At 32.9% G+C, this 25630-nt stretch overlaps 1 protein-coding gene across 1 annotated transcript in view; it reads left to right on the forward strand.

Annotated features, from left to right (window-relative positions):
- Window positions 1–268: 268 nt before the first annotated feature.
- Window positions 269–25630, forward strand: part of LOC130891487 (uncharacterized) — a 56386-nt gene continuing 31024 nt past the window's right edge. The window contains exons 1-4 of the mRNA XM_057796276.1: window positions 269–650; window positions 5600–5972; window positions 14433–14585; window positions 20488–20649. Of these exons, the coding sequence (XP_057652259.1) occupies window positions 269–650; window positions 5600–5972; window positions 14433–14585; window positions 20488–20649 (1070 nt within the window). The remainder of the gene's footprint in view (window positions 651–5599; window positions 5973–14432; window positions 14586–20487; window positions 20650–25630) is intronic.

Consider the following 25630-nt stretch of genomic DNA (forward strand, 5'->3'; position numbering starts at 1 on the left):
CTACTTGTTATCTTGTTTGCGGGCTCAGAAACGGCCGAAAATATTCAGCAAACTAGCTTAATTTATGCCATGAGAAAAAAACATGATTTTTTTAATGATTAATTTTGTCCTCCAGCTTTGTAAATATCCGCAAAACTCACGTTTTCAATTCCTAGAATTTTGAACTATCAATTCTCATAAAAAAATGATATGAGGAGACTTTTTAGATTGGCCGCTCTTGTACTATATGTTATTGTTTCAGATAAAATTACGGAATGCAACGGCTGAGATGGACAAAGCACGGACCGGAATCAACAGTTCGGATTTAATTAAACTGTTTGTGATTCTCTATTGTTCCCTTCTAGTCAATAGTTGTGAGATAGACAAAAGTAAAAACCGTGTTATCGCCTTAGACGAAGAGCTCAAAAACTATGTTGATAAAGTGTTTAGTGTTAGAGAACTGAATATAGTGCCCGGCGTCAAAATCGAAGAAATTAATGATGTTCCGGAAAATAATCGAACATTTACAACAAGCTGCGATACCGGCCGAAGTTTGGAAAGTCTGGAAGCTTATGTTCATAGAAAAATTGAGCAATTCTCTACAAATCACCTTTTATCAGTGAATTTATCAGAGACGGCGAGGTTCTTTTCAGCAGGTATTCTAAGTGCAGGTGAGTAATGGGGTAATTTCATATTTTTTATGGAATGGAACACAGATTAATGAAATATTTGAACGATCTGGTATAAAATAAATGTGAGATATCTTATCATTCATTCCTATATTGCTTCACAATGATATACAAGGAGACGTACATTTATTAACAATAATATCGTTTTCATGCCGTTATTATGTACATTTATATAGCTTCACTAGCCGCTTGAATAAAGGTGAAGTCAGTAAAATATAGGTCTACATAAAGCATAATTAAGTTATTATCATGAATAAACAATAACGGAATTGGAAGTCTATATTGTATTGTATATAAAAACAAAGCTGACCATGATCGTGAAAGGTGTACATAAAAAACCACAAGATAATAACGTTTATCATCAGTACTTCTAGTATACTAGTAATCAGGGTCACGAAATTGTCATTTATTTTCATAAGTATACAATACTTATGTTTAATATACACCGAATTTAAATCGGTGGTTTTTTATTCTTCTTTATAAGCTTTCGGAAAAACACTATTTACAGAAAACAACAGAAATTTTATTTTATATTTTTGTAAGCTTGATTTCCAATTTTTTGTGTCATCATAATTTATTTAATAGCAATTTGTATACTATGGAATTTGTATGTACGGTAGATTTGATGAAAAACACCGTTTGTACGAGGGCTGTTTGAAAAAGTCTCAATCTCAATTTGAAGATGCTAGCACTTATCAATATGAGATGACATTTTCACCACAATCTGTTGAACGCTTAGTTTCTGTTTGACAATCATATAAATCCGTCGTTATTATGATTTTTCTGAAAATGGGTAAAATGAGTATCTATCTGTGATTAATTATTTGTTTTTGAAAGGCCTACGCAAGAGAAAAGGAAGTTAGATACTATGTAAAGAGTAGCTGAATTAAAACGTGGCCATTTCAGCTTAACTGACAATGAGCATTCGTGAAGGCTAAAAACTGATCAAAAACAAATTGTACTGGATGATCGTAGAATTGGAGTGAGATAGAAGAAGATATCGGCATATTAACAAGACGCAGGAGCTTTATACTGACTGAAGAATCGTTGGTGCCACCATTGCTCGTTTTGAACTAAAAGTGCACTCGAATGAACATTATTGACGCGGCTTGAGCAAAATAAGTCGCATTTTTCCTGTGGCTTCATCCCATAATGATTTTATTCTGGAAAAATTAGTAGATTGTAAAGGGCGAAGCTGATTCGAAAAAGGCCAAGGTGATTTCGTCGGCCGGAAAAGTTATAGCAACCGTTTTTGGGATGATCATGGGATTGTCGTCATCGACTATCCTCAATAAGGTAAAACTATAAAAGAAGAGTATTGTGCATCATTGCTTGATAATGTGTAGGAGGAATAGCAAAAACGTAATCAAATTTGAGGAAGAAAAAATGTTTCTCTTGAAAATAAAACACCTTATATCTCATATCTCCTACCGACAAGGCTGAAATTCACGAATTGCACTTGATCGCTCACCGTATTAGACGGGGAGCTGGCTACAAAAAACAGGGTCGATAAGGTGCGCGCCATTTCAGCTTGTAAACTGGCGGCTCCCACTTAATACATCACCGAACGCCACTTCTTAAGGTCAGCACAGGTCGGATATGAAAATGCCAGCCGGTTTTCCCGAACGAAAAAATTGGCTGAAAAACCTCATAACGGGCGCGCGTGAAACCTTTTGTAACGTGCGGTTTAAGCCTCAAATAAGAGCGATGTAATAGTGCAAGAAGTTTTGCAGGCCGGAAAACCCTCGTAAGAAGTGATCGAAAGTGTCGGAAAACTCATCTGAAAAACCTCATAACGTGCGCGCGCGAAACTTTTTCATTAGGTTTTTGGGGTCTCAACTAAGAGCGGTGTGATAGCGCAAGAAGTTTTGCGGGCCGGAAAACCCCCGAAAAAAATTGAAGAAAATCGGCGTATATTTGAAATGAAAATTTCTCGTATTCGGCTTAATGGAAAATTATTTTTGATGTCTCCATTCAAAATACCTGTTTGAGCTACCCGAAATTAAAAAAAAATCATCAAGATACGATGAAAACTCGCTGAAATATAATCATTTTTTATCGCGCGCGTGATTTTATAGCGCTTACTCATTTTCCACCTACTCGAGCCGCCGCCAACAACGCAAAAACGGGCTTCTAATTTTTTTTTTTAATTCATTTACTGCGCCAATTATCAAGTGATTTTGATCAAATTTTTTTTAAAACTTCTGGGAATGGTTATACTTTTTGATAAAGTTCGATCACTTCTTACAAGGGTTTTCCGGCCTGCAAAACTTCTTGCACTATTACACTGCTCTTATTTGAGGCTTAAACCGCACGTTACAAAAGGTTTCGCGCGCGCACGTTATGAGGTTTTTCAGATGAGTTTTCCGACACTTTCGATCACTTCTTACGAGGGTTTTCCGGCCTGCAAAACTTCTTGCGCTATTACACCGCTCTTATTTGAGGTTTGTACCCCACGTTACTAAAGGTTTCACGCGCGCCCGTTATGAGGTTTTTCAGCCAATTTTTTCGTGCGGGAAAATCGGCTGGCATTTTCATATCCGACCTGTGCTGACCTTCGGTGATGTATTAAGTGGGAGCCGCCAGTTTACTAGCTGAAATGGCGCGCACCTTATCGACCCTGTTTTTTGTAGCCAGCTCTGGGACTATATTCACCAGATCTGATCACCCAGTGATGTTTTCCTAATCTCAAAGTTCCACTGAAAGAAAACAGATTTTTTTCAAACAGGTACGGACGTTATTGCACATGTAAACATTTAGTTTGACGAGAAACACGACAACAATGAGTCGAAACGGATAAAAAGATTAAATTATTACTGGACTATTGCGTAGACTATATTAAAAAATATTTCGGAAACTTTTCAGGAAACTCTCGTATTAACGGTAAGGTGAAGCATGAGGTACGAGTTCACTGATCATCTAGAATTGGCTCGTATTCCTTAGTTCTCTGAATCTTCTTGTGTACATTGACGTTATAATAAAATCAGATGTTCTGCAATGTTTTTAAGAACTCACCGTGTAGAAAGTTTGTCGTCTTCGCTAAAGTTCCATTGATTCTACCGCCTACAGTGTTGATATGATAAATAATTATGGATCACCAATCACTTTACTTCCCTCTAGCGGCTCCATATTTTTATTGTTATATTTATTTTATTTTCGAACATATGAGCAACTAGAACAGATTCAATATGTACCTACAGCAATCTAACCATTGACAGATTGTTCACTAAAAAGAGGTTTGTTTCGTTGCAATGTTATAAACTATTTATCATATTTCGAATATATCTCATTCTTAGGGGTTCGCAAATTTTTCGATCACTCTGTCATTAGAATTGTCTATTCTGGAAGTTGACTTTTTTTCAATGGATATCATGGAGAGAGCTGTTGACTGATCTTCTGTCAGGAAATTTGTAAGAAACATTTTGAGTTGAAAAATATCATTTGGTTTCTCATTCTATCTATACGTTCTTACTATATTCTACAATAAATTTTAATCTTATTCAGTGGGCAATTTTTAACAAAGCTAAAATCCAATGATCAAATCTGCTGTTACATGAACGTTTGCGTTTTTTTTGGGTTTCACGGTTTATTATATTTGCTACTCCACTAATGATTGGAGTGCTTAAAACAAACCAATTGGATCATTTGAATATATAATTAGATGAATGGGATAATATGTTCAACAGAATTGTTAATGTGTAACCTTACTTTCCCGACTGAAGACTCTTTTATATGAAGTGAATAATAAAGAAAAATAAGTTTCAGCAACAAGTACATTTATTAATAAATAATAAATTTATCAAATCCAATCATATTTCTATATATTAAAGATAAGAACTGCGACTTCTCTGTGGATATTTGGAATTGTTGGGCCCTAAAATGAATTCTCAGTTGTTGAAGTTGAATTTGCTGTTTCGATTTTGTTGCACCGCTTGAGTCCTTTAGGGTAGTTGAACTCCAGCCTGGCTGTTGTAGAACTGCGGGAAAAAAATAGAATGAGAAAAGTAACGGGAAATTACTGAAGAAGGAACGAGTAGGTAGAACGGATTTGAATAAAACTCTACTCTAACATATAAAAGAGCTGAATTTTTATTTTTTAAAATAAAACCAAACAGGAACCTATTCTATTCTAATTCTTCTATTTGCTAAATAAATAGAAAATACGAATTACCCCGAAATAAGTTCACAAAAGTTTCCTAAAATAAAAGAAAATTATAGAAAATAATTAAATTGGTTGAAAAGAAGAACTTACTAGTGAATATGAAGGATAACTTCACCACAACTTTCACTAAATTTACTTTGACTATAACACTTGTAGAGTGTTGATAGATAAAGGATATTTAAGCAACGAAATTGGAGTTTTATTGAATTCTTCGAATGGACTGGGAGGTCGAAAACAAATTGATTCTCCAAATACTGAAATTTTAAAATAAATAAATAAATAGAAGCGACTACTGCGCCAGAATACGAGAAACAAAGGAATATTCGAAATGTGAAGAGAAACTTAACCAGTCGAATGACATGTTACAAATTATCTAACAAAGAATCTAAAAGATAATTTCTTGATCCGGATGCAATCTCCGTTTTCTGGAGAGTGACAGTTCTTAGCCTTATTAGAGATTACGTAATAACACTCCATATTTGGTGATGCTTCACTTCTAACTATAACTTTAGTAACAAGGTTTTGGGAATGTTCATATAACTCTTCACATATGCTAGTCAATACCAAAGTCACATGTATAGTTCTTATTAAAATATTCATTAATATTTTTATATTTTAATAACCACAAAGTAAAAACAGTTATGGTGGTGGCAATTACAAATATATCATTTTCATGTATTTCGGCTATTTCTATTCGCAGTCACTTTATTGTTCACCATAGTGAGTCATCAATATAATGACATTTTTCTATTAGGTGGGCAAAATAAAGAGAACTCTGCCAAGAATTCTTTACTAACCAGCTTCGGTGTGGGTTTTTTTGTTTTTGCCCTGAAGAAACTACTGCTGCCATTCTTTATAGGTGCCCAGTTGATTAAGAGCGTGATCATTGCAATGCTTCTACCATCCATTTTGGGTGGTCTTGGAAAAATCGTCGGTAAAGGGCTGTCGACTTTCTCGGGTATATCAGGAGCTTCTTCTGGACTCAACCAACAACCCCAAAACCAATTAGAAGATTTCGAATTTAAAGATATGGATCCATACGAAAACGATATTAATGCTGGACAATCCTACAATATTAAAGCTGCTGCAACCAACAATCAACTGGCTGAATTGGAATCGACCACAAATGGAAACGGAATTAGGTAAGAGAATTTGACTATATCTCGATCATTCGACAATTTTATATGTAACATATTCTGATAATACAGAGAATATATTTTTCTGTATGCACCTTGAATTTGTTGCATATTGTGCAAATTTATTGTGGAATAATTTATAATTTCTATGTTTCTCTAGTCTTTTTTGACTTTTGAAGTCAATTATGTTTTTGTATAGGCTTTAGACAATCACATGTTTGGAGGTAATAGTGAGTTATGGATTCTTGAATTGTCAGACTCATACTGTTCACGCTGTCTATAATCTTGAATACGATTTTTTTGGTCAATATCTGACAATCATTCATGTATGGGAATATTGAATGAATACAAAGAGTAGTAGAAATTTCTCAATTTTTCATTATTAATAGTTCGTGTAAAATATTTGTAACGTACACTAAATTCTTAACCAGAACCAGAACTAGAAACTAACTTATGAGCAACCACTTTACTTATCTATAGGAGACAGTTCTTCCTAGCTTAGCGACAATAGGAACTTTTTTTGAAAAGATTTTCTCAAAGGCAGATACTGGAACCAACTTTTGATACAAATTGTTCAACCTTTCTTGAAATTTGCAATGATCTGTGCATACGGTTGATTAAAGTAATGAGTGGTTTTACTGTGCCGCATTTCGGACCTTCATATATTCTATATTAGCTTGCTCAATTTGCTCCTTATTTTGTTTTCCCCCTAATTTTCAACTTAACTTCTCCATTCCTTCAATTAAGGATTATTTCTTTCATTTCTTTTTTATGTGGACACCTCCAATTCTATTTTGTATGCCAATCATGCTAGTAACTATTCGAAATTTCTGTGAGTAGTGTAGTTTCGATGTTGGCCTTATTTCATTTTTTCCCGACGAATTTCCCTATCTGTCTTTGTTTTACGTAATTTCTTCGTCTTTATATTATGTTCTTTATAATTAACGGTTGCTCAGTTCATTTTCTGTTTTTAGATATATCGTCTCCTTTCTGTATTAAATTGATATCTACCTCATATATTTTTAAATTTGTATTGTTTACAAAATTCACGAGGTCAATAGTAAAAAACTCTTATAACTTCCGAAATGTCCTCAATAAATTAATTATAATGCAGAAAAGGACTGAATTTTTATTATATAGAAGAGTACGGTTCCAAAATACTGTCTTCAATGACATAAGTTAACCTAACTAATTTTGTAATTTTTGGAAAAAAACTACTTAAGAGGTAACGAATTAGTGCAGGAGGTTCTACTCCATGGCTTTCAAGATTTCCTGATTTCAGTTCCATTGTTTGACATATTTGGGGACGATTGAAGCAACTACTTTACCTAGAAAATAATAAAAACCGACAACAATCAATTCAGAGAAATATACTGTTTTGTCATACTATTCGCAGCGATGCCAGAGTATCCGTAAATTAATACGGCTATCAACAATTCGGCAATCAAAATGTGTAGAGGCTGTTTGGGTTCCACTTCAAATTTTCATTTTGATGCAATTACTCTACTATTTATTTTTCAGTTTTTATATATGTTGCCCGTTATTGTTTTTTGTTGTTTATCGTTATTATTGTTTGATATAGTTTGAGTTTGGTCAAAAGACTCGAAATTTATAACGTTCCTTTATAATATACCTTGTTATATGTACCACAACTTAATCTATTTCTGTTTAATTGGAATACATAGTGACGATCTATATTTTAAGATACAAAGAAACTACAAGGTTTTTAGAAGAATGATTCCTATATCCTATATCAATAGGCTGTAGTTACCAAAGCTTTCACAACTCAGTCATCTTTCGAAATACTCTCAGAAAATTATGAATTTCCATTATTCAACAATCTACTGTGTACTGTGTGACAATGTATTTTGGCGATGCAGAATTAACCTGCGAATATTAACTGACCTACGAACTGCAGTTGAACATTTTGTGAATAACCAGTTTGTGATAACTGCACGTTGATCGTTTTTTACAGTTCTTGTATCAATATAAAGCTCTTTAGGAAGAAATATCATATAATGGAATGTTTGTTTTATTACCATTCTAGAAATCATTCTATGTCTACTATTATTTGAATTTTCTGAAGTTTCGTGCAATTCTTCTCGCCATGCCTTTTAGAAATTGTAAAGCATATGTTGCTTCCTATAATTAACAATTTTCTCACATTAAGATTATCATGTGGAACTGAATTCATATTTTAGCATCATAACAACTCTGCCTCAACACCAAAGAAAGTCTGTCCTCCTATAAATTTCCCATACCAGTGAAAGATAGTTTCTCGTGACGGATTTATAACACAAAATATCCGTTGTTAGTTCAAAACGTTATTGTTCAATTAAACTTACCTTGAAATTAAATTATTGTGTGATAGCGAAACGATTCCAGTTCGACACTCTTTTTCACAATAATAACTTTTGCCTATTTTTCCATGAAAATTACTCACATATTGTTTGATTCACATTTGTTTTGAAGTCAATATTATTTCGTTCTCATATGGCGAACAAATGATTTTCTGTCTTCTTAATCATGAACTTCCTACACCATATAAGTCATTCGGTTTTCGCCCAAAAATGTTTTTGATTTCAAATAATATGGAAAAACAGAATTAAATTGTATCTGACAATATCTAGAGATTTTCTTTGAATTCATTTTGACCATTAACATTTTCTCTACATTCAGAAATTTCTGATCATCCTAAACGCTAATTTAGCTTAATCAAACTGACTCACAATTAGATCCATATCGCTAATGATGTTTATAACAGTCGCCGTACCAACAAGTGTTCGGTGAATGGATATTTGATACCTAACTTAGACTTTCAGATCCAATCCCTGATGAGGTAAGTTACGTTCAAAAAAATTATCGTATCGCGAAAATACGATTGAATGTCTAACTTCATTTTATCACATGATGTTTATCAGGATCATATTTTTGAAATAATAGACTTAGACACTTGCTTTTGAATAAGCAAAGGAATATAATTTTCAAGTTTATAAACTACTTGCTATATGTAGAGAAGAACTGACAATAAAATCAGTCGTGTGTGAACGTATAAGCTTCAAATAGCCCACTAACATGCCAAAATTAGTTTTATGCCTGAACTGACACTGTTCTTCCGTTTACGGTAGTATATTAAACGTAAAAATTACTTTTCACAGTTCGTTACTTCTCTAAATAACAAAATATGTTGATAAACAACATATTATCCCATATAATAATAGTTGTTCCGTGTCAACAACAGTATATACAGCATTTTTTAAAATTTATTTTGAGGAAGGCCTATGATGTTGTGTCATGATGTATCATCGTGAAATGAAAATCTCAATTGCACAATAATAAAATCCTTTTTGGATACTCCACCTATAAGGAGAAATGAAGATATTCAATCACTCATTCTAGACCTAATATTTTATCCACAAAAAATGCTACAAGACGCTTGATTGCTCGATATTGATCATAATCAGACTTATTTGGAAATATTTTGCATAGGTATTGTCGTCAACGTGAAGAATGTGCAACCTAAAAGAGGTTATATTGTCAGTCACACCTGTTGTTAATGGCGTAAGAATTGACATAGTCAAAAAAATAGCTATTAAGAAGTTTTGTTCATTTTCGGCCACGATAGATTCTCTTTCTGGAACATAGTAGTTGGATTCCAAGAAATTTTGTTAGAAACCGAGTAGGATGCCCTGTTATGGAAAGAATTAATAATCTCGAAATATTTCCAAAATTCAGAGCGGCTTCAACAACGTAATACCATACCAATCCAAGTATCCAAAAAAATTTTTCCCGATCGTAGGTCTCGCTGCCATATAAGAAATTGATAATGAGCGGCTTAAAATGTGAAGCTGCTATCTCCATAGAAGAGTTCAGTAATAAAAAAAATTCTCCATAATAACACTTCGAAATTTCCCCTGGAAGGTAGTAACAGTGTCAGTGAGGTGATTTGAAAATATTTCATAACTATCTAGATACATAGTTATTTAGGAATTTGTATTGATATTCCCACTCTTTGGAAACGGCCCTCTCTCCATATACCGTTTCTCGTTCCACGTCCCCAGTTAGCTGGTTTTCAATCAAATTACATCAACCCTGTAGCAAGAATGGTCACAATTACTGAAATATCAAATTAAAATACGGATTGAATGACAGCTCTTTTGGTTACGTTTTCATAAGCAGCAAATATTTGATATTACTTTTGTAGGAATAAAATTTAAACATCTGTATCGAGTATCTTAAATTAACCATGAAAATTTGGTTGAAAGTAACATATTTCAATGAAGTTTTGGAATGTTTAGTATTATTTTGCAAACAGTAGTAAAGACTGCTCTCAAACTATCCTGTAGCGTATGTAAAGACTTCTACCTGAAGCTCTCCACATGCTTGTTGATCTTTATAATCTATCATTCAGTCACTCCTTCCCTGAAAAAATCAATTTAGTTACGGTTCACCTTGTTGTTAGTTTATGAAATTCTCTCAAAAAATCAGATTATTATCCGCAAAAATTCGATTTCTCTTACTAGTTCTCACCATTGGATCTATTATTTTTTTGAAACAAATATAAGTACAGCTTCTACTTCTTATTTGGTGCGCTTCTTCCCATATTCTCGAATATCCCAGAGGAAGAGCATTTTAGCAATAAGTGCAGTGGTTTTCTGTCTGAGACATTTACCATCATGCCCATCATCTTGAGGTCTTTTGCTGTATACCGCTGGTCAGTAGTCAACCCGATTATCAGTCATACATGATTTTATTCGAGTTAGCTGAGTGTTACTGTCTACCAGTAATTTGAATTATCCTCTTTAAAAGGTTTTGTTGTGTCTTATACCACTGGGTCCCAGCCATCTATTCGGGAACCTTTTTGTTTTCTAATTCTAACTCTTATGTATATTAGACTTTTAATGACACTATCGGTTACATGAATCAGGTTAGCTTACTCGCAATAACACTTTTCTTGTCTGCCCTTGCATTTTCCCTGACAACAGAATGTACAGGTACCCACACAAACGTATAGTTCACGGTTAACAGCTTTCGAAACTACGCGTTAAAGTTTGGTACAAACTTACAGATGATAATCACCTCCACGATTGTCTCAAGTGTTTGACGTTTATCACAGCAGATCAGAATGAGTTTGTTTCTATGCTTATGGTTGATTAAGTCTCTCAGGCTTAAATTGTACATTCACTGATTGAAATACTGTGACAACGGAGCCAGGCTTGAGAGTCTCCACCATTCTTGTCGCTGCAAACGCTACAAAAAGCTGCTCTTATCTTCAATAGTATCTTTGAACCATGTGTATACTAAACGGGCACTGAATTCAGGATATAAGGATTCTCTCCAGATTCTCCAGTCTTCGTACCAATTTTACCTTTCAAGGAACAAGGAAATTTAATTTTAAAGCTGGGACGACTAATATTATCCTACAGTGAACTTTTCAAAATTCCTTGTTCTTCAAAATAGCCGCATACTCATCTTTCACCGCGCTTCAAAGTCTTTGTAATTAGAGTATAGTTGCAGTTTTCACCGCTAGCTTTTTCTGCTTAGATCATCTATTGATGGAAGTACATCAGTCGATCAACCTTATCAATGGCTTTGACATTAATTTTTCTCTTCAAGTTATCTCAAATATGAAGGCAATTATTTGCCGAACCTGCCTATCAATGTGAGTCATTCAGTTAAGCCTCTTATTTAGTGTGAAATCGAGATATCGCATTTCATTTGCGGTTTGGTTTAAATATCGACAAAACTCCCGTAAAGAAATTCGTCATTTTCGGGAATAATACTGACATAACGTAGAAGTTACTTCTCCCTTTTATTTGACATCGTAGAAATTGTGTCTGCATGTTGATGTAATTCATTTCGAAACAGTGTTCAACTTGTTGATGTAGCTTGATAATTTATGACCTTTCTCAATTCTTCTATCGTTTGTACTCAAAACAAAAATATCTCTCGTAACTGGCAGTGGACTATATGCTTAATATAAATAAAATCAGCCAAAACTTTCTTCCGCTCGTTATTTTCGTCACTAATTAAATCATACCTCAAACATGAATTCTAGAAATTTACAATATTGTAAGACTTGGCACACCCACATGTTTTGTGTGGGTGTGCCAAGAAGAGAATGAATTTGATTCAAGACATGAAATATTTTGATTGAAGCGTTCCATAACAAATTTCAAGAGCAACAATAAATTATTTTTCCTCTTAAAAATGTTACGAGATATTTCCAGGATATTTGCTTTCAATAGAATACTTACATAAATTATTGAATATAGTGGAAAAACAGAAAATCTGAGATAATGAAAATATACTCGAAATTTAATTGATAAATAAGAAGTATATAATTCATAGCTATGAAAGTGGGGCGTCTGACATGATCGTCAGATAGAAAAGTCATCAGTCGTATTCAGTGCTTGCTTGTTTTACTCCTCAGTTTGTCGTTCAAGCAAGCTACCAAGAGATGTAAGAGCTAAACTTTTGACTAATACAAGAATGGGTCCTTATTTGTGGTTTTGCTGATGCTTACCCAAGTCTGGCAAAAAAATCAGCCACTTCATCGTTCTTGTTGCTGAACAGCCAAATGACGAGTTATTACTCACCAGTACTTGGACAACTTTTGTGCACTCCAGAACAAGCCAAGAGCACAAAGTTTCAGTCTCTTTCGCTTTTTTAATAGATCAACATTTAAAGGAGATTGAAATTACTGTATACTTATGGCGTCGGTTGAGTACCGCTTGTCCATATTGAGGTAACTGTATTTCTTATTTATTGATTGAAGGTGAAGGGCCTCCAATGAGTTGGAACTGAATGGAACCGTGTTTTCAAAATAACTGGTCTATTTTCAACTTACACATTTAATAAGACTTATGCTATTAGTCCGGTCAAATTAGACCAACAAATAATAGTGAAGCTACATAAATTCCGATCAAGCTGAAAATCAGTAGAATTGTTCGAAATATAATCAGACATAAAATTTTCAATTTACCTATCATTCTCAAGGGTAAAATAACAATTTTCAAAATGTTTGATAAACAAGATTTAGTTCAATGTGCTGAAGTTTTTAAAAACAATGTTTCCACTCGACAAGAAGTTATTACCAACAGCTTTCACTTTTTTCCTTCTATGTATTGAGCCGCGAAAAAACTACCTGCTTAGATAAGTATCGATATGCATGTTTAGTTAAAAATACTAAAAGTAAAAAAAAACAAAAAACAAGTTCGGGTATATTAACAAGTTCAAGTGTGGCTTGATTATCTGCTAGACCCTACAGACTGGAGTTAGGTTAGTTGGTCAACAATACGTTAGAGCCCGTTCATACTTTATTTCCACCGTACACAATTTTCTGTAATTGTATAAGGGATTTAGTGCTAAAAGTGATTGCAAAAAGTCTGACGGTTGTGTTCTCTGGTATGTACACCTTGTCAAGACTCTAATATTGAATTACCAACAGTGGAGGATCCGTATGTTTCCAACGAGGCGATATAAAGAAGAACAATTCACGACTCGTACGATTGAATTTCACAACTTTTTTTTAATATAAATCGCTTTTATCTTTCCAATCTCTGCTAATTTCCATTATTTTGCATTAAGTTCAAATTAAACATGATCGCAACAGATCCGTGGAATAGGCCTTCTGGGGAAACTACCTTAACAAAACGCGATAATTACACTACCTCATAGGTGGCATGCTTTTACAACTTTTTAAATCATTATATCTCAGAAACGATGACTCGTAGAAAAAAAAGTGTTACTGCGTTTTTTGTAGATAATTTTATGATCTACAATTTATGTTATAAGTAGTTTTTTTATAAAACTTACCTTTTTACTGAAAATCAGGATAAACTCATTTTTTCAACTTGGACCTTGAATAAAATTTTTTCCACACAAGGTAATGATGGAAAACTCTGAAATTTCATTTTTAATTATATTTTAAACGATTTTACTGATTTTCAGCTTGATGGGAATTTATGTTTTACTCACTAATTATATGAAATTGTTATAACGAATTATTAATTGTTTCATTATGTATACTCTTTCTTTAATATATTTTTCCTTGCTTAATATCATCAACAATTAATTTTAATTATCTTTTAGTATAAAGATACAAAATTGAAAAACTGTAAAGAAAGGATACTTCAGATTACAGTAATAGTTTCCATGTTTTCATGTTTTCATTTGCAAGATTTTCATAATTCGGAAACTTCTATCCATAATATCTAGTTAACCTTTCAAACCACCTTCCCTTCGGCGAGGATTAGAACTGGTAGCAAATAGCAAGTTTCAAAAATCAAAATCAAATTATACACATCACACATTTTTCTATTGATTTTGAAAATTTTGTATGTTCTTTTATTTCAGCTAATTCACTAATTGATCATAATTTAAATAAATTTAATTTAAAATAAGTTACTTCAATTATTATTATCTGATTTTTTACTGTGTCTATAAAATATTTTTTATTTATAGAATAGGGACATCAGCCAACCAGAGATTTTCATTTGCGACACCTTTAAATGATAATTATTACTTGAGAAGACCTAATAGAAAAACCGATTACAAAGTTTTCCACAAAATTCCGTCATCATCACTACTACTCACCAGCTACGATCCGTTCTATAGGTAAGAAATAAATTACTTGATTAATTTTTTGTTGTCTCCCATTCTTTATTTCTCTCATCTAACTTCCTTGTAAGTTTATTAACGTGGATGTTCTGTCGGGATATACAATCAAAATAAATAGATATTTTTTGTATCACTGGAATACATACAGGGTTTTTCCTTTAGTGGTATATTGATTTGCTTTGAGCGATTGGCTTTTTAAGTTTAAGAAAATTTCTCATAATCTTCTGTGTTAAATATTGTTGATGAGTTGTTAGACTTTGAAGAAAAATTTACTTACAATAGAGAAATTTACTTACAATACAATACAAGAATCTGTTTGGCAAGGCCTGTATGGATAATATTACAGCCTCATATAGTTTGATTTCAAAGATTCAAGTTCAACAAAGTATTTATGAATAATACTGATTCTTAAACTCCATACATCAGAAATTTGCAGGATTGTATCTAGGTGATTTTGTGAGACATGCATGTAGAGATCCGCATGCTATTCAACGCTCTATAAACACGTTATTAGAATCGTTCCATACAATCACAGCAAAGTTTAGATGAAAACCATTATGCATGGACCTCATAAATTATTGTGAGGAGGACAGTTTCGAGAAAAATCGGAAATTATTTTTTAGGAAATGTAGATTTGTCTCATCGTTTAATCGTACAGAAACGAAAACTGACCCTAATAAACTATCATCGTTAATGACAAGCCATTATTTCCTAAAAGTTCTGTTCAAATGGGAATTAACTTGGAATAAGGGAAAATATATCTGCCCATATGTGGTTGTTATAAAAATGTGCAATATCATTGCCGCTCGATAATATCAGTTCATTTCACGGAAGTTTGAGATTTTTTTAAATTAAGAGGTTTCAGAACAATTACTTGAATAATGCTGAACATTATTCATATGAAAAGTACATATTAGCCATTTCAGTATTGATAAGGACAGCCATTTTGGTAAACTCAACATGACGGAAGCCTAACTGATAATAATCTTATATTGAGTTTCACTTAGTAACTATAAACATTCCGAAGGCCACTTAGAATGGTCTAAGGATTCCTTGCCTTTAACAGAGTCTTTATTGGATCCCTTTGTTGTTCGTCCGACGGTCTCTTTTTAAGACACTTTATTTCGGAAATTCGAGTTGATACTAGAACCTCATAATGAAGTCTGTAGATTCTTGAATAAAATTTCTAAATTCAACATTAATAAAGATACCGGCTTTTCTATCACAAAAAAATTTTGATACTCTCAACGGAAACATGATGTATAGGGTATTTTATACTTTGAACTTTGGAATTTGAAATAATACCATCTTATACTACAAGAATAGGAAAAAAATCTGAAAATCTACATTGTAATCAGGTTCTTACAGTTACAGGCTTTAACATTATCATTTCTTGACCACGTGTTATTGACATTTCAACTTGGAGGATTATTTGGTTGGGCTCTACTAAACCTTTTAGTTACCTTTCATTGCAACTGGTCTGTCACTTCAGTTGGCGTTAAGATTTTCCAGAAACCTTCGGATGCCTAGATTTTGTTTGGATTTTGTTCATCTTGTATCAGATCTAAAATCTCCTCAATTGCTATTTTCTCTTATTTTCTTGTGTTCTGTTCATCTGCCTTGTTTTTATAATAACTTTACAAATATAATCTATAGACATCAGATATTTAGAATAATTGACATCAACCAGCCCACGCTTTTTTATATTGAAATAATAGTTTTCATTTATAACTCTACTCTTATTTTAATTGCTTTTCTAGATATCACTTAGGTTTGCTATTGAAACATGTTTTTTCAGTTTCTCAAATTATTATTCATTCCTTTGATCTCTTATCGCCATCTATTATACAGCATTTTGTTATAAGTACATTGAGTTATTCTAACCTAAGAATAATTTACACGTTTTTGTAGTTTCTTAGTTTTAGTGGATATGTGTATGTCTCACAATGACAAATATATTGAGAGATTTTGAAGGATACGCTTGATTATTCAGTTTCAAAAACGGAAACTGATAGCTTCAATGCCATTAATAACAGTTGTGTTATATCTCTATACAATTATCAAAGTTGCAAAGAAAAAATGGATTGTGTGGAAACAGTAAAGATGTATTACTATTCATAATAAAAGCTGGAAATAACCACCTCTATCTTGTTTAAATTTACCAAATTATAGAATAGTAGGCTGTCGTCACTTCGACAATTTATTTATCGTGTTTACTTAATGTTTATTCAAATTGTAGTACGATGATGTCAAGCACTGTTGTTTTGCATTTTGTGTTCGATATGACAAATTGTAATTCTCGACAAGCTAGATCTCTCTGTGATGAGAAATACCCGCAACGTATGACGCCTGAGCATTCCATATTTTCACGTATTCACAACCTCTTTACAGAAACTAGAATGTTAAAAAGAAATTCTACCAACCTTGGTCTTTTCCGAACAGCTGGAAATCTAATTATCAAACAAGGAATTTTAGATTAAATTGATGTTTATCCGGAAACAGCAACTAGAAAAATACCAACACTCTAAATATCAGCTATCAATCTTTGTTGCGAGATTCAAAAGAGCAGCAATTATATACTCACCACTCCCTCAACGAGTTCAATTTTGTGAATGGTTAACATCAACATTGAATAATGTATTTTACGGAGGAGGCATATTTTTCAAAAGTATTTATCATAAATATTCACAATAATCACGTATGGGCAGACAAGAATCCCCATGAGATTTCAGAGCACCATTTTCGGAACATTTTTTCAGTGAACGTATTGTAAGTGATAACTTAATTGGGTCACTTTTTTTGCCTCAGCTATTAAATTGAATTTATTACACCAGTTTTCTCGAAAATCATCACCCTGAACTGCTTGAAGACATCGCTCTCAATGTCAGACAAAACATGTAGTTCACGCCGATGGTGCTCAGTCGGACTACTAGGCAACATCTAGATGCAACATATCCCAAACGTTGGATTGCTCGAGGAGGGCCTCAACATTGGCCTCCTAGATCTCCAGAATTAAACTCTTTAGATTTCTGTTTATGAGGTTAACTTGAATCATGAGTCTACACGACACTGAAAGTTATCTGCAGTTATTGGTTTCGAAAAAAAGATTTGAAAATGAAAAATATTTTTAAATAAAACAAGGATTTCAAGTTATGAGTTCAATTCATAGAACTTCGTCTTGAAATAAGTGCTGGATGATATAAAGAAAAGTATGGATGGCTAATAGTGTTTCTTCTGAAAAAAAAAAATAAATTTTAGTCACCATCTTTTGCAGTTAAGGGGTCGGCTTAGGAGATTCTGTTATAGGAAAAACCCATCTTAATTTCCTACGAGCAATCGCCCCCTGAATTTTGTCGCATGAATTATAACACACCTTATGATTCCCTAGTATGGACGACATTGTTGTAAGAGGTATACAAATAGAAAGACAAGTCCTTTTGGGTGAAAAATCAACACTTATTGCGGAAATTTGGACATATACTAAGAAAAAAAGCGTGTTAACTGACAGCAATAATAAATATGATAAACTCATATGTATAGGAGTCGTTTCCATTGACGTTCATAAATTTTTTGTAGGAACTTGTTTGACTTTTCCTTTTTTTTTCTTGCTCTTTAACAACTATTTCAACTGTGTAAAATTACACTGACTGCGAAATTCTACAGAAAATGACAATGAAGAGCATACTTACAGAAGACATACAGAAATTATAGCGTCACAGTGGCACACCGATAATGGTCCACTTCCAAAAATTATGGCGGTCCTCAAGTGAGATCAAAAAGTATGTCGATATCACTAAACTCAAGAATATTTAAGGAACATACAATCCATTTTATATGACAAACATGCTCCTACATATCTTATTAGACTCACGGACAAAAATAATAAGTTCATTTTTATTGAATAATTATTTTTATAACTATTTGCATGTTATTAATATCCTGTAGAGTTTAAAGCATCTGTGGTAACGTATTTGCTTAAGAGCTCCCAAATCAGTGGTTATTTGGAGTTGGATATTCATTCAGATTTAGTTTACATACAAATAACATGTTCAGTTGAAATGTGATCAAATTACATTTTTCAATTAAAAGTAGTTACAGCAAACATGTTCAATACCCCAAGGATATTTATAAACATTGAATTCAGTTTCCGATATAATTATCCTAAACAAACACGATATGTTATTTTGATATTTACAAGCTCTATATTATGAATTTCTATTCACCTGTTTTTTCATTCAATCGTTCTATACTTCTCTCTTACCATTTTGTTATGGGCTCTTTTTATAAAAAAGGCATATTGTTCGAAATATTCTATCTACATTTTACTTGGAACTATTTATAAAAAAGCTTGACATTGGAGTAATTCATAGTTATTCCATGGATATTTTTAGATTTGGATAGTATATTATGGAAGGAGAATGAGAACGTTTTGCGAAGAATCCTAACAGCTTCTTGTATATTGAAACTAAGCTGGATTTATCTATGAACAAACTAATGAAAAAGATATTTGGTTGGGAAGTTCGTTTAAGAAGATCATCATTGAGGTTTTCTACTTTTTGAGAAATGTAGTAAAATAGTAGAGATACATCAAGTATGTTAAAAAATTATTGAAAAGTTACTTTTATAAGAATTCACAAATATTGTTGATCATTTTCTAAGAAGTGATAGAAGCTGCTCTCAAACTTCTATCTAACATTTTGAAATTCCCATGTCTAAAGTTCTGATTAATTCCTGTTATTTACTGTTGCCTTCTGTTACAAAAAAAGTTAGAGATACATAATTGATGAAATATACAGGGTGTTCCCGAACTTGATGCAAAAAATTCAGAAGTGTGTATATGTTTTGGTAACAGAATTTTTCTAATGCGACCCATAGTTTCTGAGTTATCGGCCTTTAAAGTTGCGAAATCAGAACTATTTGAGAATAATTTCTAAATTATACATTCGAAAATTATGAATTTTCAATGGATGATTATATATGCCCATGTAGTCTGTTTGACGAAAAAAAAATGATTCTACACTAATATCTATAGGCCAGGTGTGGCTTTTCCCAATAGTTAACAATATGGTTCTTTCACAGGGTCAATTTGTGTGACTAAAGATAGTAAAAATGAATTTTTGAATCGATTTTTAACAAAAAAAGACTCTTTGTTCAACACGATAAGTTTAGGTGATATGTAGATTTTTAGATCGTTGTACATGCCAACCGTTCGCCACAAAGAGACATTTTGAAAAAAATTATCATAAAGTGTGATCATTCATTGAGAAAATAATCAGATATTTCTAATTGAACTGCCTACTATCGAACATCGTGTTACTTACATAAGGAAAAAATTGGAATGTAGAAAAATTTTGTTGGTAAACCTACAACTTCTTGAATAAAAACAAAAAAGGAACTATAATTAATGTTTGAAGTTGCCACCTTGCACTTCAACACACTTCCGGAGTCTACGGAGGATATTTCTTTGTACTTGGAAGGGCATTACAAAATTCTGCCGTATAGCGTCAACATGCACGTTTATGCTCTCGACCATTTCGTTCCTTTTGTTTACCGGTGTTGTATATACCAAGCTTTTAAGATATCCCCTAACACAAACATTTTATTTAATTCCTGGGAACGTGGTGACCATGTAAATGGACCTTCCCTACCAATCCACCTATTAGGAAATATGTTATTTTCTATTTTTTAATTATCAATCTCTTTTTTCTTATGCCAGTAATATGATTTTCGATAGTATGTAATAAAAATGTTTATTCATTTATGCATCAGTTCTCCACGCTACCACTACATCGATACTCACAATTACACTGAAGCGTCAGAATGTCAGAAATTTTAATTCAATGGCAGGATCACATGTTGAATTGAATTGTTTCTATGATTCTTATATTTTTTCTTACAGCCCATTGTTGTCCCGACTGGATGCAATCTTTCAACAATTAGGCTTTGGAAACAGTAAATCTTCTAACACCGAATTGTGTCGGGAAAGACTCATTTGTTTGATGTACGCCAATCCTGCCAAGTATGCACCTTACAGCAATTTAGTTTCAGCACAACTTAGCAGGTAATATTATTCATATCATTCTATTATTAGTAATAGTTTCGAACTAATTGAAATATGGAAATACATAGAAAACTAAAGTTTATTTGAAAATTTCCATATTACACATATATCCTAAATATAATTTGATAGTTAATAACTTTCAATTGAAGATTAATTGACAATAATATTGGAGATTATTAGCTCATACAATTTATATCACACTATTGTGTAAAATGATTATTAAGCAAGAATTCGAATAGAATATACCATTGAAGTATATATTAGTATATATTATTGAACGTTTTTTTTTATTTCTACTCACACATTCAAATTTTTTCATAAAATTACAAACAGAAGTAATTTTAGTATTATGAACTGAACGCATCGATGCACTATTCACAATTATCCTGTTTTTACAAACAGTGTCTGAATACGGCATTTTGGTTATCAAAACGCGCGTTAGACATAGTTTGGTGTAGTGGTATTGCAAACAGTGTGTTCAGTATAAATATCACCAACGATTCCAGAAATTCCATCTCAATTTGAATATTAGGGGAACAAATTGACTTGTATATATAACATATCAACGGCGTATTCTGAACGCACGCACTCAAATACACGAGTTTTTGAGGTTACAATAGATAGCTTGATTCGTTTTAAATTATTGTTGTATGAAGTACACGAAAGATTAAAAACTATGATCACCGAAGAAAATAATTATTATGTACTGCTAGACAATCCCAACATTTTATGAAGATTGAACGCCAACACGACATTAGTCAAATATCGAAAATGGGAATGCATTTGTCTTTCATTCAGCTTTATGTAAATGGGCTCAACAACACATGCATTTTCACAGATCTTTCTTATACTGTGCCTCCAGCAAATGAGGCTATCTTTCACTGAAATGGATTGGTGATAGACACAACTGCCATCATCGCACAAGAAGCAATACGTACATGAAAAAACTCATAGTGGCCTATGTTATGGGTGCTATCATTGAAAACAATTAAATTGGATGGCTTATGAAAGGTGCTGAATATATTAACTCCATCGAGAATCATTTCTTCCTTCAGTTGATTAGACAACGCCTATTAACGTACAGATGTCGAGAAATGTAGCGAATGCATTTGCAAATGGAATACAAATTTGCAAAACTATTGGGGGCAGACTCTTTCAACGTCAATATTGATATAGTTTATACCATTGAATAATATTTCTCAATATTAACGGAACATTACTCAATTTAAAGAAATTCTATAATATTCAGGACACTAGTGAATTCATATAGGAATATTTTTTAGGGATGAAAGGATATAAGAAATACTATAAAAAAATGGAATAAATGCCGAAAAAGGTCACTTTTTAGCGCGCCTTGCCTGCCGTGTCTATGATTTCTATTTTGATTACTCTAAAAACTAGACAGTATTCATCAATTTACTACTCGTAGTTTATCAACTGATCTCTCACCTTATATTTATGTAACATAATTAGTAGAAATCTGAGGTGCATTCCATATCTTAATATATAAAAAATCAGTGTCCGTGTGTATGTTCCGAATGAACACAAAAACAAATCAACTGATATTCATGAAAGTTGGCATATATATGTAATTTGGTCCAACTTAAATGATAGGATAGTTATTATTCAAACTAATCATCATTAATCAAACTAATCAATGATCATTGATGCTAATGTCAAATGAAGATCCAAAATTTCTTCAAATCTATTTTATGGGCAATTGTGAAGAACGTGTAACAACTCAATGCCAGTATAATTTCATTGAACAAGCAGAAGAGAGAGCAATTGTATTGTCATTAGAATTATTTCAAATCAAATCACTCAGCCAAAGCAACGCGTGGCTAGGTCTGCTAGTTTAAATATATTTTCCAGTTTTATCACATTTTATTTTGAAGTAATGAGATCCTTGTATTATCGTTACTAAAAGAAATAAACTATAATGAGGAACATTGCATCACGTCTCTTCCTCCTCAAAATTCATCACGGTAAATGCCGTGAAAGTTGTTGTATTCACTTTTCACTATCAATGATACCACGTTTTCCAAATGTTAAAAAGTCAATACTTAATCAGATGGGAAAGCTGCAAATTTCCCGCTATCCTTCGGAAACTCCAATATGTAAGCGTTTGGAATTAATGCAATCAATTAAATATTGTAATGGTCAAAACGATCTTATATAGGGCTCCATAAGAAACGCTTAGTGAATTGATTGAACAGTAAATATATTTAAAAGCGTCACGTTTATGGAACCAGAAAAGCAGAATATAGAACTGATACATATTCTTTTCGAACCAATGTCATTAGATCAAAATAAGTATTCAACTACCCAAATAAATCAATTTTAGCTAGTTACTTGGACCGACAAGGAGTCTAACAGAATCATTGATACGTGTACACATATTTGTTTGAGTTCAAGCACTCAATGTAAGTGCATTATCGAGTTACACGATTTGGCAAAAATGGATAGTTTACACTTGTTAATAATAGTAAATTATAATTCCCAGACCAATTTTATTTTTTCTTTGTGACTAAAAATCACTCCTTTCATCTGCTTAAGTAATTTAGTCTACTCTTCTCTAGTTTTCACGGTCACCATTTTTTCCTAATTTTGTACAAGATATAAATCTTGATAAAGCGCAAGTCTGATACGTCATTCAAGCCACCCAACCAAGCAATACCTCAAATAACCCCTTTCGACTAATAGCTATGGTCTACGAAGAAATTAAAGAAATTATATAATCTTTCTCGAAAACTACCTTATTGCCACCCATTCTCACCTTTTCTCTGGTCGGTGTAACAAGTTTTCTGGGATTCCCTGTAACTTTCATTAGTCAACTGGCCAAATTCCATGCCTGATAGCAGACGTACGCACATATATTCAAAAAGTGCGAAAAAAGAGGAAATCATCCTATAAATCACCGAAAGTCTAGCATTGTAGAGGGAAATGTTTCTAACATCAGGGTCATTCCTACAATATAATGTATCCCACATGAGAAAGTCCCTTTTTCTCTCAATAAAACAATCCAAATGGACACTCTTTCTCGCACCCTCATATAACATATTGTGTAACGAGGAACTTACTCACTAACTATTTAGACATGCCTCTTTTCACAACTCTTTATCTTTTTGTGTTGGTTCTTCTAAACCAGCTGAAATATTCTGTGTATTTTCAAGATTCAGATGATTTGTGCTCTATCAATAGAATCCCGATTTTCCGAAGATACATTCTTTCCGAGAGCTTTTATTGCTACCGTTTATTGTTCTTAGTTGCTTTCTACACATATAGGACCATAAGCTTCTGCGAAACTTTCCAGAGTCCAATTTTATTTTTTGAAATCCTTGCTCATATTCGAAAAAACTTAGAACTTTATCACCAAATACATATGGTTGATTTAGCTTTTGGGTCTCCAATTTTGCAGTCGATATTCTATCAGGTTTCTCCTGGTTTCTAGCCTTATGTAATTCAAGTATTCATGGCCAAATTTCAGAGTTTAATTAACTAGTATACTGTCATGTTTATCTAGTTACAGTATTACAGAAAAATTTTATTGGTTTTTACCATTATTTTCAATTTATTCATTCATTTTTCCGTCGTGGATTTGATTATTTAACTGTGATCAGATAGATAAATTGTGAATTCCTATATTTAAGTTCAGTGTCATCACCGCTTTATTTTTCTGTTCAATCATTAGAGGTGAAAAAGACAATGGATATTTATGGTGATGAAAAGAGTTGTTGATATATATAATTCAATTTTCCCATCCAGAAGTAGGTTACTGCTCACGTTTTTAATATCCATTATCACTCTACGCTTTCCTCTATATCTCTAGTAATTTCTGCATAAATTCTGAAATCAAATTAAGACTTTCTCTCAACAATTACTCAGATGTTATACACTTAAAGGTTTTTTATTTCTTATAATGGGCCATTTTGCGGAATAAACCACAGTTGGGAACAATAATAACTACATTTAGAGCTTGTGTAATATTTTAAATTTGAAATTAAAGTTAATGAAACGTTAATAACTGGTATACTTTCTTATCACATCCTACACAACCAAACAATTCCTATGCATACTTTGAGTAAAGTTGTTGCAGAGTATATACAGCTTTTTGATCCAAAGAGTTATATAAGATGCCTCAGCTAATTCGACCACGTGACTATATCAGGACATATTGCACTGAATTTCAACACCCAACAGGCAAATTAGCGAGGCTGGTTATATCTTATGTCCAGACAGGACCAAATCCTGAAACGTAGTGCCAGCCTTTTTTGTAAATACATCAGACTGGTTTCTGTTGCATCAGATTGCACCCACTCCTCTCCAGTATTTGGGTAACACCAGGGTGCTATCATCGGCAAAGCTATAGATTGGATTTGCAGTTTTGACGAGTTGATCGTGGATGTTTAGGAGAAAGAAAGTAGATGAAGAGATGCATACCTGAGGAACACCATTATTGACAGCGACCTGAAAGTATCGATTTTTGAGAAAGCCATTAAGCCAGTCGATAATTGGAGACAACAAACTGTTCGATCTTAATTTATTTAGACGGTTGACATGCAATACTTTGTCGAAAGCCTTTGATATGTCCAGTGTGATATGGGTATTCCCCATATTTCTCTATAGCTTTAGTTCATTCAGTAGTTGTTGGGAAACGTTTTTTTTTTCCTTTTTTTTGGACAAGATTTACGACAGTGCAATATTGCAATCTGTGGGAGAAAGGCCTCTTTCATATGATAAGGAAAAAAGTTTGCGTAGTGGATTTGTCAATTCAGCTGCGCATTTCTTCAATATTAATGGTAGTATTCTATCGGGGCCAGTGGCTTTCCTTTTAGAATTGCCTTTTAAAATGCAGTCCAATATAGCATTATATCATCAATAACTTGTTACACGCAACTATGATTCCAGTAAGAAGTGGAAAATACCTCCTTCAACCTCAGCTTCGTCACACGGATCAGCTCCTGTACTGCTCTCCTATTTC

Source organism: Diorhabda carinulata, chromosome 3 (genome assembly GCF_026250575.1).
Source record: "Diorhabda carinulata isolate Delta chromosome 3, icDioCari1.1, whole genome shotgun sequence".
In the NCBI taxonomy this organism is placed as follows: Eukaryota; Metazoa; Arthropoda; class Insecta; order Coleoptera; family Chrysomelidae; genus Diorhabda; species Diorhabda carinulata.